This window comes from Muntiacus reevesi, chromosome 15, assembly GCF_963930625.1.
Source record: "Muntiacus reevesi chromosome 15, mMunRee1.1, whole genome shotgun sequence".
NCBI classification, from domain to species: Eukaryota; Metazoa; Chordata; class Mammalia; order Artiodactyla; family Cervidae; genus Muntiacus; species Muntiacus reevesi.
This window is the reverse complement of record NC_089263.1, coordinates 56,519,183-56,535,321: the sequence shown is the minus strand read 5'-3', so window position 1 is coordinate 56,535,321 and position 16,139 is coordinate 56,519,183. Positions and strand designations below refer to the sequence as shown.

The 16,139-nt window shown below is 50.5% G+C and overlaps 1 protein-coding gene across 5 annotated transcripts in view; it reads left to right on the top strand.

Moving 5' to 3' along the window:
• Nucleotides 1-12,325: 12,325 nt before the first annotated feature.
• The window catches only part of CLMN (calmin), a 124,056-nt gene continuing 120,242 nt past the window's right edge, over nucleotides 12,326-16,139 (top strand). For all 5 annotated transcript variants that reach the window (XR_010659123.1, XM_065906470.1, XM_065906471.1 and 2 more), the window contains exon 1: nucleotides 12,326-12,450. Coding sequence is in view for 4 of the 5 variants with exons in the window: in XM_065906470.1 (XP_065762542.1) it covers nucleotides 12,369-12,450 (82 nt within the window). In the remaining variant the exon portion in view is untranslated. The remainder of the gene's footprint in view (nucleotides 12,451-16,139) is intronic.

The window sequence follows — 16,139 nt, the reverse complement described above, 5'->3', positions numbered from 1 at the left end:
GCAGACAGATAGCACAGCCAGGTTCAAATCCCAGCTCCATCCCCTCTTACTGTGATGCCTTGGGGAAGGGACTTACCCACTTTGTGTCTTGACTTCTCCCTTTGTGATCTGGGTGGTCGTAGGTCACAATGAGTTGTTGTTGTCTTTAAATAGCCTTTCATTCTCTTTAAGAAGTTTTAGATTCATAGCAAAATTGAGTGGAAAGTACAGAGATTTACTGTGTACCTTCTGACCTTACACATGCACAGCCTCCCCTAGTATCAACAACCTCCCCAAAGATCGGTACATTTATTGTAATCATTGAATCCACATTGACAAATCACCGTCATTCAAAATAGATACTTTCCATCAGAATTTACTCTTGGGGTTGTACACTCAATGGGTTTAATGTTAATGTATGTATCCATCATTATTATGGTATCATACAGACTAGCTTCACTGCCCTACAAATCCCCCATGCTTCCCCTGTTTATCTCTCCCTGTCCCTAACCCCTGGCAACCACTGATCTTTTTCTTGTCTCCATAATTTGGCCTTTTCCAGAAAGTCACATAGTTGAAATCCTACCGTGTGTAGCCTTTTCAGATTGGCTTCTTTCACCTAGTAATGCAAATCTGAGTTTCCCCACATCTTTTCATGGCCTGATAGCTCATTCCTTTCTTAGGGTTCAATAATATTCCATTGTCTGGAGGGACCACAGTTTATCCACTCATCATGGTGAGTCTTCAACAAAGTAACACATAAACAACATGGAGAATGGTTCCTGAATGTCGGAGCCACATGTAGGCACCGAGCGAGGACAGCTTGCTGTCCTCTAGGGCATCTGTCAAGTGCCCTACAGAGTAGAGTGGCTTGGCGGCAAGTTCGACCCTCTTCTGAGAGCTGGACCCCAAGTGAAGATAGGGTCTGAGGTCCTCAGTGATCTCAGAGTCCCTGTCTAGTAGGTGGTGTGGGCCCAGCTAGAGCCGTGGACTGAGTGCTCCTCTGAAGGTGTAAGGCTGCTGGGTCATAGTATACTTGAGCTCAGTTCACTCAGAGAGACAGGGCCTGTGAGGTATCCATCACCAAATGAAATTCTTGTGTAAGGATGATCTCATCAATGGAAAGTATTTGCAACATCGCCCCTGCTAATTAGCTAAAACTTTTTGGTATCAATTCAGGGCTTCCCAGTTGGCGCTAGTGGTAAAGAACCCACCTGCCAATGCAGGAGATGCAGGACACGTGGGTTTGACCCCCGGGTTGGGAAGATTCCCCTGGAGGCAACTCTAGTGTTCCTGCCTGGAGAATCCCATGGACAGAGGAGCCTGGTGGGCTACAGTCCACGGGATTGCAAAGAGCTGGACTGAAGTGACTTAATCACACACGCATGTACCAATTCAACAAACTGTTTTTGAGGCTTGCTGTTCTGTGGAGCGTGATTCCTAAATATATTACTTTGAAGACATGCCCTAGGGTGTAGGTTCTAGTTAACCAGTGTACCCAACATGCATCTGGTAACTTAAACCAAAGCTCAGTTCCAAAGACAGTCACAGGCGTGTCACAAAGGCTGATTATGGAGTCCATCCCAGGTGGCATCTGCCTGCTCCCTCTGCCTCTCCCCTCCCTCCTTGGCCTTGGGAACTGGCTCTCATTCCCCTGGACTGGTCACCAGCCAGGCTGAAAGCTGGGCATGGAGGTGGGCAGGTGGGAGTTGTGAAGGCAGTAAGGAAGGACAGGGCGTGACAAAAAAGCCCTGGGCTCGATCGTGGGTCCCTGGGGTTGCCCTAATTTGCTGCGTGGCCTTGGAAACCCCTTCCCCTCTTGAGAATCAGGCTCACTTCTCTGAACAAGGCGCTGGGCTCTCTGATGGCCCACAGAGCCACAGAGGCTTACCACCCACAGGGCATCGCCTGGGGAGCTGTAGGTGTGAACCAGGGCCCGTCATCCCAGGACCACCCCTGGCTGGCCAGGAGATGGCAGGTGCCTCCTCCTCCCCGTTGGCGCTCTCTCTCATCTGCTCTCACCCAGAGAGAGGAGAGAACCCAGGTCCTCAGGCTCTGTGGCCATGAAGGCAAACTGCTCGCGCCTCCCTCCTGCAACTCCCTCCCGCAGTTCCTTCTGCCCTCAATGAACCCACTTCCATACAGACAGAGAGAGCCTCTTCCTTCAGGGTATGGAGTCTGACTCTGGATATCAGAGTTTGGGGATCCTTGAGCCAAGCTGACCAACACTGGATCCCAACACCACCTCTTCCTGGCAGGTGACCATGGACACAGAGATTCTCTGAACCCCATGTTCTTATCCATTTAATAGAAACATTGACATACCCAGCCCATATTTCTCCTGGGGCTGGAAGGGTGTTGAATTGAGATTGTGAAGAGCCATGTGTTCGTGACAGCCTGGGCAGTGAATGCTGGGGATCCTTTGAGCCATGATGACGTTCGGGAGGAAGGCAGGAAGGGGAAAGTTGCTTGGGTTGGATGGGGAACCTTCAGCTGCCCACTGAAAAAGCCAAGGGCTGAACAAGCAGAAGAAAGAAGGCGGGAGGGCAACAGATGGGAGGAACAGGGCGGACCAAGACGCAGAGGCTGACCTGTGAAGAGTGAGTTGGAAGGATGCATAGGATGCCCAGCCTCCCAGAGATGGTCCATTCTGTCCCATTTTCCCAGGACTTCCTCCCTCTCTGCCTCTTACTCCTTTCTCCTCCCTCCTTCTCCTCCTTTTCTTCTTTTTGCTTGTTTGTCCAAATACTTCTTGGCACCTGGCATGTCCCAGCCACTGAGCTGGCCACGGTGACCACATACCAGCCCCTGCTTGTACAGAGTTAAAGGCAAGTGGGAGAGGCTCATTTCATGAACAACACACCTTTCAGAGAGTCAATTACAGGGGGCTGAGTGCCCTGCAGGGCAAGTTCAGGGAGTGGGAGAGTATGTAATAGAGAAGCTATCCTCTCTGTGGGTCGGCGGCAGGGTGGATGGTTTAGAAGACATGGCCATGACTCCTCCCATCCAGGGGTGGAGTTTATTTCTTTATCTCTTGCGTCTGAACTTGGCCATGTGCCTTGCTTTGGCCAATGGACACTAGCAAGTGCAATACAGGCAGAGGCTTAAGAAGCTCGTGTGTGTGGAGACTTGCCCTCTTTTGAGGCTCTTGGGATCCTGAGATGATAATGTGATGAGCCCAAGCTGGCCTGCTGACCACATGGAGGAGGACTGAGGTGACCCCAGCAGCAGTGTGCCAACTGCCATGCATAGGTGGCCACTCTAGGGCGCCTGGCCCAGCCAAGGTGCCCGCTCACTCTGGATACCTGAGAGAGCCCAAGGGAGACCAGCGCAAGACCCACCCGACCTGGCAACTAGAGAGTCATAGGCTCATTGCTGATTGTTGCCTTAAGTCGCCACATTTTGGGGTGCTTTGTTACACAGCCAGGACTGACTGATACAATAGGAAAAGGATTTCCTAACGATGAAAGGTCCAGGCTACCTCTGAACATCCAGTAGGAATTAACCAGGGAAAGACCAAGAGAGGGTAGAGAATTCTAAGCAAAGCAAGAAGAGCAAAAGAGGTGTGCAAAAGCAGTTTGGCAGGAGGCAGAGCAGCAATTTTATTTTTGAACACTTTTTGGAACTTGCACCCTGAAAATGCACACACTGACAAACTATCACAGAGTGAATAAACACTTGTACAATCAGATTCATATGAGGATCAAAATGATGAGCACCCCCAGAGAACCCCTTAAGGTCCCTTCCCATTCACCACCTCCCTCCAAAGCTGTCCACTATCCTGACTTCTGTCATATAAAGAAGTGCTTTTTGAACTTAATTTTAAACTCCACAGATTGTTTCTGAACTTTTTTAAAAATTGGAGTGATTTATAATACTGTGTTTGTTTCCGGTACAGTAATTCAGTTTTTTCAGATCATATTCCATTACAGGTTATTATAAGGAAGTAGGTATAGTTCCCTGTGCCATAGAGTAAATCCTTGTTGCTTATCTATTTTAGGTATAGTCATTTGTAAGTCTTAATCCCATAGCCCTAATTCATCCCTCCCCTCCTCCTTCTCCCCTTTGGTAACCAGGAGTTTAGACTGTGAGTCTGTTTGGATATACATTCATGTTATTTTTTAGATATCACACATAAATGATATCATACAGTGTTTGTATTCTGTAGAGCACTGCAGACGTGAGAAGGAGGCAGTTTTTCATGAAAAGTGTGATGGGAAGCCGGGGAGTGACCGGCCCTGATGCCATCCAAGATTGCTCTGGGGACTTGTGGGGAATACACATTGGGATGTGAGGTTGGGTGCAGCCGGGGAGCAAGGAACCCAGCAGGAGGGGTGGAGGTTGTGGAAAGGAGAGATGCTGGCTGCCTGAATCAGGATGCCTGGGGAGGTGGCAACAAGAAACTGTCATTCTGGTTATCTAGTGCAGCACACACAACTTAGTGACTTAAGACAGCGATGCTTTTTCTCCAACAAGGTTGGGGTTGACGGGGCTCTCTGCTTGGAGGTTCTCACTTAAGGTCTCTTATGCGGTTACTGGCAGATGGTATCCAGGGTAATCAGGAGTTTGGCTGGGCTGAAGGTGAGCCTCTATCTGTTCAAGATGGCTTTTTCACTCTGGTGCCTGATGGCTGGAGCAGCTGAGAGCTCTTGAGGTCTCTCTTTCTGTCTCTCCTCCTGGCTGCCCGTGACTAGCTTGGCTTCCTTACAGCATGGCAGTTTCAGCTTAAAGGACACCTGGCTCCCCCTAGAGTTAGTGTTTTAAGAGGCCAAGACAGGAACTGCAAGACTTCTTATGACTCAGCCTCAGACGTCCTAGAACATTTGCTTCTACCATATTCTCTTGGTCTAGCAAGTATTAAGTCCATCCTAGGTTTAAGGGAAGGGAAATTAGACTCTACCTCTCCATGTGGGAGCAGCCCACACATGCATGGAGGGAAGAGTTAATAGCAGCCATCGTTGGACGCTAGCAACCAAGAACAGATTTGGAAGATCAGATAAAATCAATAGGACTTATATCACTGATTTAGATCAAGGCTTTTGCCCTTACTCCTTAGGACTCTACCTGTTAAAATCCATTTCAACCACATGAAACATACATCCTTCCCAGCAAAGCCACACTAAGGGTTCTTAGATTGAAATGCTACTCTTTGAGATGCATAGGGGTCAGAAGTAGAAATGTCGCTCAGCATTTTACACAAACACAAGAAACCTCCCTGCAAAGGGCAATGGACAGAGTTTTCCTATTCCTGACCTAGTAGGAAAATCTCACCCTCAGTGGTCTTGTTTACCTAAGGCCAACAGTTAGCTGACAGATTTTACTTTCTTGGCCTCCAAAATCACTGTGGACAGTGACTGCAGCCATGAAATTAAACTACATTTGCTCCTTGGAAGGAAAGCTATAGCAAACCTAGACAGTGTATTAAAAAGCAGAGATACCACTTTGCCAACAAAAGTCTGTGGTTTTTCCAGTAGTCACATACAGATGTGAGAGTTGGACCATAAAGAAGGCTGAGCACCAAAGAATTGATGCTTTGGAATTGTGGTACTAAAGACAACTCTTGAAAGTCCCTTGGACTGCAAGGAGATCAAACCAGCCAATCCTAAAGAAAATCAACCCTGAATATTCACTGGAAGGACTGATGCTGAAGCTGAAGCTCCAATACTTTGGCCACCTGATGCAAAGAACTGACTCATTGGAAAAGACCTTGATGGGAAAAATTGAAGGCAGGAGGAGAAAGAGGCAGAAGAAGATGAGATCGTTAGATGGCATCACTGACTTAATGGACATGAATTTGAGCAGACTCTGGGAGATAGTGGAGGACAGGGAAGCCTGGTATGCTGCAGTCCATGGGGTTACAAAGAGTTGGACGTGACTTAGCGACTGAAAAACAACAAAAAACTGTTAGCTAAACTCATTTCCCAGTGAATCTCCAACATGAACCATTCCACCTAGTAACCTGGGCCAGTTCAAAAGATTCTAAAGCTGCAGCCATAGAGAAGAAAGATCAAACTGGTTTCGGCACAGTATCTGCGGTTGAGTCCTTTCTCTACTAACCTATGACCTGTGTGACCTTGGGGATATTCCTGAATTTCTTTCTGTCCTTAGTTTCCTCATCAATAGAGCCAGGATGATAATCAAACTTCCTTCAAAGGGTTGAGAGGATTAAATGAGATAATGCAAGACATCTGATAAATTCCCCACTCAAGACTGATTTTGCAGTAAATATTGGCTGCACAGCAGGTAGAAGCGGCAATAAATTTGTTGAAATTGATTTGTCTGTGTAGGGACAAAGGCCAATCCAGGGACTTTTATTTGCACTAACTTTTGGCTTTTAAACCACCCTTCCTGAGCTTATCATCAGTGAGGCTTTCTTTTGATTTCAAAATGTTAAATTCCATATATTTCCCCAATGTTGTTGCAAGCACCTCATATAGGGTGTTTATTTTTCCTTACAGCATCCTGTCCCTCCCCGCATCATCACATTGCCTACATCTCACACTCTGGGAGAGAAAAAGTTTCATCATTTGCTTTACTGGAAAATGTATACTCCTTAAATAGTGTTCTAATGGCTGCAAAAAAAAAAAAAAAAAATTAGCAGAGCTGTCTCCAGGGAAGCAGCCTTTGACTATTCAAACCTGGAAGAAATAAAGGGTTTTATTTGTGGAAATTGGGACATCCGGTGGTGTCTACTTAGGGAAGCAAGATTTTTTTTTTTTTTAACCACCCATCAACACCTCCACACTCCAAAAAGTAATAAAATCCCAGAGAATACATTAATATTTTATATTATGGGGAATCTCCAAAATTCAAGGACAGTTCATTTTATGCCATAGCAATGATCTGAATCTTACTAAAGCATCTCTTCTCTAGATGCATATCCTGATCTCACAGTAACTTTTTCAGGTAGCGACTCTGGGCCCCATTTTACAGATGAAACCCCCAAAGACCCATAGAGGTTAAAAACTTGCCCAAGGTCATACAGCCTGAGCCTTCACTGTCTGCCTATACACACATCTTCCATCCTTTTGTTTGAACCTGAATTTCTTCTGTTTTTCAGTGTCTCTCTCTGCTACCAGCCTTTGTATCACATCCTTCAATATTCCTGGAGGCAGGGAGCAATCAACAGGGAAAATTTAGCAGGAAAAAATGAGCAAATAGCAGACACTTAACATTCTGTGGGATGGTAAAGAGCCGGATGGGACTGAGTGACGAACACTTTGTTTCCCTAGCATTCCTAAGGCATAGAAGAGACCCCCTTTTATGGCCATGCTGCATGGCATGTGGGATTTTAGTTCCAAGATGGGTTGTTGTTTAGTTGTTAAATTATATCCGACTCTTTTGCGACCCCATGGAGTGTAGCCTGCCAGGCTCCTCTGTCCATGTTATTTCCAAGGCAAGAAACCTAGAGTGGGTTGCTATTTTCTTCTCCAGGGGATCTTCCTGACCCAGGGATCAAACCTGCGTCTCCAGCATCGGCAAGCAGATTCTTTACCACTGAGCCACTGGGAAGCCTCATAGTTTCCAGACCAGCTATCAAACCCGCACCTCCTGCATTGAAAGTTTGGAACCTGAACCACCAGACTGCCAGGGAAGTCCCAGATCCTGACTTACTTGAGAAGTCCAGGGCTCCAAGAGATTTTAGAGTTACTGCTTCACGGAGTTAAATACAAACTTATTTATTCACACATGCTACTGAGCTTTACTGAGCACCTTCTATGTACTCAGGATGGTATCGGGTTCTGGGAATACAAAGATGAACTAGGCAGTCCTGTCTGCACAGCACTTCTGAGAAATGTGCAATAAAGTGGGTTTAAGAGACATGTACAAGGACATGGACAGATGCTTCAGAATCCCTTAGCCAGCCTTCAGGTACTGTCAACACCACTATCTGAACAGCCGGAGAATCTGTCTCTGCAGGAGTTGCTCTGGTGTGGGTCACCACCATCTCCCACCTGTGTCACTGAGACCAACAGGGCCTCCCCACGCTGTGATCCCTTTCCACGCCACAGCAGAAGGCACAATCGGACTCCTTTTCATCCTGCAAAGGCTCCTCTCTGCCCTTAGAACAACAAAGTCCAAACGCCTGTGCTGGTACACCTGCTCACAGGCAGATTCTTGGCTTTGTTTTCTGTTGGGTCCTCCTGCAGGGCCAGGCTAAGGGTGGGCATTGAACTGATATTTTTTAAATGAATAAATGAGGTCAGGAGGTGGGTGTCTACCCTACAATGCAGCCTTATGACATCACAATGCAGACTTCTTGCCCAGAAGATGTTCTTGGTCTAGTTGAAGCATGATTAGATAGAATTCACCACAATTTTTAAGCTGGACTTGACATGAAATTGCCAACAGTTTTATATGCTGATGAGTGCTCTGATTTTAATGGAGCTATGATTTTTCAAATGTTATATAAACATGACAAGGCATAGGTATGTGGGATTGATGTGGGTGGGCAGAGAGGACAAAGTCTGGTTTTGGCTTACTCTGATTTTGGACAGGTTACTAAGCAGTTTTAAGCCTCATCTAAAAGTGATCCCTGCCTAGCTGGCCTACCAAGGTCATAGTGAAGACCAGATTAGCTCTGGCTGAGAAAGGACAGGCTAAACCCTAAAGAATTGTGCACAAAAACAGGGCCATGACAGTGACCAGAGAAAACAACTTCCCGCGATGGGAGGCCCCCATCACACTCCTCTCCTGGAAGTGGGCGGGAGGGTCCACTGGGATTATCTTTGTTGTTTGTCTTCTTTGCCAGTGGGGGTGTGGATGGGGTGATGTAAACCTCTGTCCAGATGACCTGCCTGAAGTCATCAGTCTTTGTTAGCAAAGGCAGGAAGACCTGAGGTTTCAAAGTCCTTCTGTGGGCAGGGATATTGGGTTTGAGTCTCTCTGAGGTTCAGACCAGGGATTCTCTACAGCTCCTTTCACTTGGCAGAAATCAGTTTTAAACAATGACAAGGATTCTAGCAGAATTGGGCAATTTCTAGAAAATTAGTTTCTGGAAAGTCCCGAGAAGCCAAGCCTTCAGGCAGAGTACTTTTCCTCCTCCGAAATGAAAGTGCAAAAGAAAAACAGTATTGTTAATTCATGCTAGAGGGCAAATAACCTAATCCCCCTTGGAAGTCACAGGGCCCTCCCTCTCAGCCAGAACTCCAGACCCTGGAGGCTGCATGGACCGGAGAAGGAAGGGACCTTTCACAGCGTGGCGCTTCCCTGGTACCCAGCAGCATGGGTTTTACCCACCGCCAACGCACAAACATTTTTTGATGGCCTCCCCAAAAGTTTACTTGGGCCCAAGACCTAGGGATCAACTGTTTGCCATTTGATCCCTGTTTTTTGAGTTCAAGCCAATAATAAAAGTCATTTCTTCATCCATTCACTCAATATTGAGACCTGTCTCTAAGCCCAGCACTGTGCTAAGTGCTCAGATAGAGAAATTAGTGAGACAGGGCCCTTATTCTCAAGTCATTCACAGTTAGAGTTGGGGGGAACCATCAAGGAAAGGCAATTATAATGCAATGTGGAAACCCGGCGGCAGGGTCCATGGGACATTGTGAAATTGTACTGAGTACTACGGGAATTGTATAAGACGGGCACTCAGCTGGGTCTAGAGGTTTTGGAGAAGGTTCTCTTATGGTAGACATGATAGAGCAGGGATAAGCCAGGTGAAGGTGAAGGGCAGGGGACAGGGAAGGGATAGGGCATTTCAGAGGGAGCAGAAGGAATCAAGGCCTGGAGGTGGTTGGACATGACCTGAACTTGATCAAAAAAGTGGAAAATCAGGATGGATGGAAAAGGAGGTGGCATAAGGACCAATCAGGAAGGGCCAGAGTCCAGAGACCCTGAAGGGAAGGGGGAGTGATATGGACACATGAGTTCAGGGACTGTTCTTGGACCTTGTAGAGGCCAGCATCATGCTCAGTGCTGAGTCAGGCTCCCAGCCCACTTGAAAAAACCACCTCAAAGTTTCTTTCCACTTGGATGCAAAGAAAGAACTTCTTTGGGCTGGTGATCCAACATCTGGTACACAGTTGGTGCTCCATCAATGGTGACCGAGGCCCCTCCTCGCCAGGGAGTGGCTGCCGCCTATACAATGCTCCCCCCCAAAGATGCGGTGTTCCCTTCACAGGAACAGACATCTTTTTATCATGAAAGATGGCCCATCCCTGCAGCTAACATCCACACAGCTTGTTTAAATCCCTCTGTTCCCTGAGATCTGGATGTCAAGGAAGGCTGATTCTCTTGGCTCTCAAATGGGGAAAGAAAATGACTTTTGGCCTAACTTAGCCCATAACAATTATGAAAAATAAATTGAAGTGTAAAACAGGCAATGGCTAGCAGATGGGGCAAAATGAGGTGAGGCCTGGCTTCTGGCACCCTGCTCTGCACGACACAGACAGAGACCCTGCTCCCTGGAGTGTGAAATGACCAGGCACTTTCAAATCAAATCAGGAAGAAGGCAGCACCAGCCTTGGCCTGGGGGCCTGTGCCTGGACACCCACGGGCTCCCGTTGGCAACACAGGGCTTCCCTTGGGCTTCTAGACCCTCAGATGAGGAGAGCCAGGGCAGGATGGGAACTCCTGGGAAGGGCCTCAAGAGGTTAAAAAAGAACTTACTGGTTTTCTGTCTGATTGTAAAAATATGTGCTCGTGGCGGGGAACTTGGCAAATGGAGAACAAGGAGAAAGAGAAAGCAAGCTAGAGCTGTGGACCCGGACAGTAGATTCTCATTCATCCTCCAGATAAAGTGCCCCCACGGGAGTGGGCAGTGCACCTGGGCAGCCACATCCAGTCCCTGGCTGTGCCCTGGGGCTGCCTCCACTGACCCCCTGCCTCCAAAGCTGGCTCCTTTCATGTTTTAGGCTCAGCTCCAATTCAGTCCTCGGAGACCTCCCTGACCCCTGTCTGCATCCCAGTTACTTAGCCTGGGTGGATTTTTTTTTTTTTTTTTCCTGGAATTCACTTCTGTTTGTAATTGTCTCATTTCCTTGTTTGTTGGCTGGCCACCATTCCCAGGAATCTACCTGAGGGCCCTGCCTCAAGGGCACAGGGTCTGTCCATCAGTGGGGGCTCCACTGTTATTTCTTAATTAGGGAGTAGCCCACCGAGGTTTCTAGTATTTCAACCACATGAATGTGGCAATGATGAACATGGCCCACATGTATAAATATTCACTGGGCCCTGCCTGAATTTTTTTCCTCCCTTGGAATATCTCATATATAAGCCATCCTCCTCCCCTTTCTTTCTCTGTGTGTCTGTTTTCTGGAAAGGGTCAGAGTACTGAGCTGGGGGCAGGGACCTCACGTCCCTAACTCCTTCTTCAGGCTTTGGCAAATTCCAGGACTCTAATGCCTCTTTTTTCTTTTCTGTGTTTGAAAAGCCAATAAAGAATTCTGCCTAAGGTATGAGTTGTGAGCCCCAAATAAGATAAGATCCTGGAACTCTCAAAAGAAACAGTGAAGAAACACACACATACCCCCACGGAAAGGTCCATACTCTTTCTTTCGTTTTCAGTAAAGCCCCAGAGAGGGTCACTTGGAGACTGAGGTGCCCCAGACGCATGGAGTACCCCAGCTCCCCTTGTGTCGGCCGCCTCTCCCTCCTCCCTAGAATCTGGGGTCACCTCTGTACTGGATCCCCGCGGAACAGGTCCCCACTATCCAAACCCAGAAAAGAAATCTGGAGGGAGAACCCCCCGACTCCATCTGCACACTCGCTGGCCCCCTTCCCAGGCCCTGGCCGGTGCCGGAGTGTCCCAGGGGCAGGTGGCCCCGGCTTGGGGCGCCCCACTCTGTCGGGGGCTGCCTCCCCGAATTGAGCGGGGGCAGGGGGCCTGGTGTACAAGTGTGTGCCCGTCAGGGTCCTAGGTGGGACTGGGGTGGGGTGAGGGGAGGCGCTGGGAGTCAGGGTGGAGGGCGTATCAGAGACCCGCGGGGTGGCGTCACCCGACTCACCGCCCCCTGAGACATCACAATCTGGGGGCCGGGACGCCGCGCCTCATCACCAACCCTTTTGCAACCACACAATCCAAGCCACAAACACCCCGGAAAATAAAAGAAAGAAACCGGCCGGAGTCCAGCCTCCCTCCCCGCCCCGCCCCTCCCCTCCCCTCCCCTCTCCTCCCCTCGGCCCCCGGGGCCCCCGCCCCCGGATGGGGGAGTGAGCGCTAGCCCGGCGCCCCGCACCCGCCGCCCCGCACCCGCCCGCTGCCCGCCCGCGGCGGGGGCGGCCCGCCCGCGTGCCCGCCCCGCCCGCGCCCCGCCCGCGCCCGCGCTCCTCCGGCTCCGCGGCGCCCTCGCCGGGTGCGTGCCGCTCGCACGCCCGCCCGCCCGGCTCTCCGCGCCCGCCGCCCGCGCCCGGCCCCGGCGCCCCGGCCCTCCCGCCCGCGCTTCATGGCTGCGCAGGAATGGGACTGGTTCCAGCGCGAGGAGCTCATCGGACAGATCAGCGACATCCGAGTCCAGAACCTGCAAGGTAACGCGCCCCCGCCTCCCCGGAGAGGGGCGCCGATCGGGGGAGCCCGGAGCCCCGGGAGCCGCTCCCCCACCCCCACCGACCGAGCTCCGACCCGCGCCGCCCCCGGCCCGGTCCAGTCCCCGTCCTGCCACTTACTGGGGGCCCTGGGGAAGGGGTGGCGGCGAGACACCCGCCCTCACACCCCGGCATTGCCGCCCCCGGCCAGATGAACAGTGACCCGGGGGTAGGGTGGCACACACGTGTGTGTGTGTGTGTGTGTGTGAGTGTGTGTGTGTGTGGTGGGGGGCATCCCATTTGCTTTGTGGAGGGGACGTCATGACTCCCCCTCCGGCCACAGCTGCGAGTTTGGAGAAGTTTGTACTTGGGCTCTTGGGGGTGGTGGCCCAGGTCGGGGAGGGGAGGAGAAAGTGCGTTTGCGTGCGGGCGTGTGTGTGAGTGTGTGTGTGTGTGTGTGTGTGTGTGTGTGTGTGAGTGTGTGTGTTCGCACACAGTTCCGGAGTACCTCCAGGGCTAGGGGAATTGAATGGGGGGCGGCGCCTCGCGGTGAACCGAGGAGGAGGTCAGAGGCGCGGATCCCGTGGGGTCAAGAGGCCGCTTTGTTCGGGGAGCTGCCCCTCCCCTGGCCCGGGGGTCCCCGGGGCGGGCTGGGGGTGGGATAAGGGCGAGAGGCCCGCCCGCGGCACGGGACGCTGGGACCAGTGTGTGTCTTGGGGCAAGGTGAAAGAGAAGCTTGGGAGCCAGCCGGTCTGACCCGGCCTGGGGGTGGGGGGGTGTCTCCCGCCACAGATGAAGCGTCTTTATCTTCCCGAGGAGTCTGTCCATTGTGGAAACTTAGAAAGCACAAACATATTTAAAGGAAAAACTTCACCCACCATCTCCTGGTAACCCATGCATCCACCACACATCCAAAGAAAGCCGCTTTTCGTGGAGGTGTACTTCCAGCCTCTCTTTTCTTTTGTGGACTCTGCAGAACTGGACCGCGTTCCACCTCTGGCCTCTCTTCACCCATATAGACCCCGGCAGGGAAGTTTAGCAGCTTCGTCTTCAGACTTGGATTTCTAGAGATTCCATGGTTAGGTGGTGACTCAGAGAGAGCTGGGAGGCCTGGACAGAGAGGTGATGGGGTGGGGTGGTGGGTCCCCCCTCTCATTCCAGGTGGGCAGGGTGCAGTCTTGAAGGGGGTGACCAGGCAGTCAGGTTTAAACATTACACCTGGTAGAATATTTCTTGTGAGCCCACATGGTCTGCTCTGCCCCTAGGCTGGGCAGGAACCGTGCAGGCAGAGGTGACTTGAAGTGGGGAGGAAGGGAGGAGCCCTGTGCCCTGGACTCTGTAAACCGGGCTTGTTCTGGGCTCCCCTCAACCTTCTCTGCTGTGATTGGTGTAAAACACGGAGGACTGAGCTGGAGATATTGAAAATGATCTTTTTTGATAAGTCTCACATCTGGGTCCTGTTGCCTGAGAACAGACATCCTGTTTTGGGGGTGGGTGTTAGTATCTTTTGCTGAGATGGCATCTAGTTTGGGCTGTCAGGGTGTGTGTGTGAGAGGCAATCAGTGGGTGTTTAATAAGCACACACTCACCAAATCTTGGTGCAACAGTTCCCTGCACCCCTCACCTCTCAATGTGAAGGATATCAACTTGTGAAGGGATGTTCAACAATATGAGCAGCTGGTTACGCCTGGAACAGGAGAGAGGGCTTCACTGAATGGGGGCAACTTGAAATGGGTCTTGAGGGTGGAGGAGTTGACCGAGTGGGCTCTTCTCTCTCAGCTCCCAGGGAACTGCCCTCACTTCTACGCAATTGCCAATTACAGTGTGAGCGTCAATGGGCTTTGCTATTTTAAAAAAACAAACTTTTAACACCGTGTGTATTATTTATGTTTGTGTATGTGTACATAATATGTGCGTTCATTTCAAGGACAAGCCCAACATATTTTTATGGGTGGATACACACGTGTAACCATTACTAAGGTCATGATGTAGAAATTTTCTAGTACCCGGTTGAATGCTTTGTCTCCCCATCATCCCTACCTCAACAAAGCAGCTACTATTTTAATCTTTATTGCTATAGTTTTGCCCCTAGAATTTCTTACAAAATTGAACAGTACAGTGTGTGTACTCTTTTGAAATGGCCTTTTTTTTTTTTTTTGGTTCCGCATTATATTGGTGCTTGTATCACATTCTTGCTTGTATCAATAGTTCCTTTCTTAAAGTTTTTTAAAATACTACTTCATTGAAGTATGATTTACATATCATAAAATTCAACCTACGTTTATAATTCAGTGAGTTTTAGTAAATCTGCAGGGTTGTGCAAACGTTTTAACAGTGCAGCTGGGGAACCCTTTCATTACCTGCTAAAGGTCCCCAGTACCCAGCATCTCGCTGTGTCAGTCACGCTCCCAGCCCTAGATCAGACAGAACGTACTTCGCTGTTTTTGCCAAGGACTCATCCACTGTATGGATGTACCGCAGTTTGTTGACATGTTCTTCAGTGAGGCCCCTTTGGGTTGTTTGCAGTTCAGGTTGTCCTGGAGGGCTGGAGCTGTCAGTCCTGGGGGCGCTGTGGAGGTGCTGGCCGATAGCTGTGCGGCTCTGCCCAGCTTCGCTGAGAAGAGGCTGGGAGAGGAGGTGGGGACAGGAATCTGTCTTGTCTCTCCCCATCTTTCCATTGGCGTCCCCATCTCTTGAGGATGCTAAATGGCCATTTTCTCTCCTCATCTCTCTGGTCCTCAGGAAGTCCAGCCAAAGGGCCAGGTCTGGAAGGCAGCCTTCACCGAGCTTAGAGCATCTGCCCAAACCAGCTGGTGGGTGTCGGCTGGCCCTGGACCGTGTCTGGGTGGACATGTAGGCCGTGGGCGGGGCCCTCGATCACCTGAACTCGGTACTGGTCAAGGGAGACAGGAGTCCAGGCAGAAGGGTTGTTTTCCAAACTCTGTGCTTCCTTCGAGCACAGGTGGGCAGCAGTTGTCGTGGTGATGGGATGCCGGGTACAGTGGCATTTCACAGATCTGCATCACGGGGACTGAGGCGGATCCTCAGCCTCCAACAAGCTTTTCTCTATGGCCCCGAACTGTGGAATTCTGGAATCCATGCAAATATGATTGTAATGTCACCAGACCATCCCCCCTGGAATGCTGGAATGAAGACCTCCCGACCTGTCTCTGGAGGTCGGGGCGAGCAGGGCAGGAAGTATGGCCTCCTTCAGGAGGGCTGTGACGACTCCCTGTATCTGACACGTGAAGTCCTTTCGATGTGCTCACATCCATGGGCTCCTAAAAGTGTCTGCAGATGAAGGACTCTCTGGCCGAGAGCGCAGAGGTCCATCTGGGCGAGAAGCTGGCTGTGTCACCCGCCCAGGGTCCCTTGCAAGGAAACGGGGGCGGCCCAAGCTGTTGACCTTTTCAGAGGGGAGAACATGGAATTGCAGGATGTGGGCAGCTGCCACCTGGTGGCCCCCACTTCCTGGGAGCTGCGTGGGGGGGAGTGGAGGTTGGAGGCAGCCAGTTCAGGTCTGCGCTTTAGTTCTCAGTCCGGCCTTGGGCAGCCGAGGGGTGGGTGCCCTTCCGATGCCAAGGCTGCCCTGACTGCCCTCCTCTTGGACTTGGCCTCAGGGTCCAGCTACATGCTGCACCAGTTCTGGGGTCCCCTGACTGTTAGTCCAAAGCTGGTGTCAGGCCAGGACT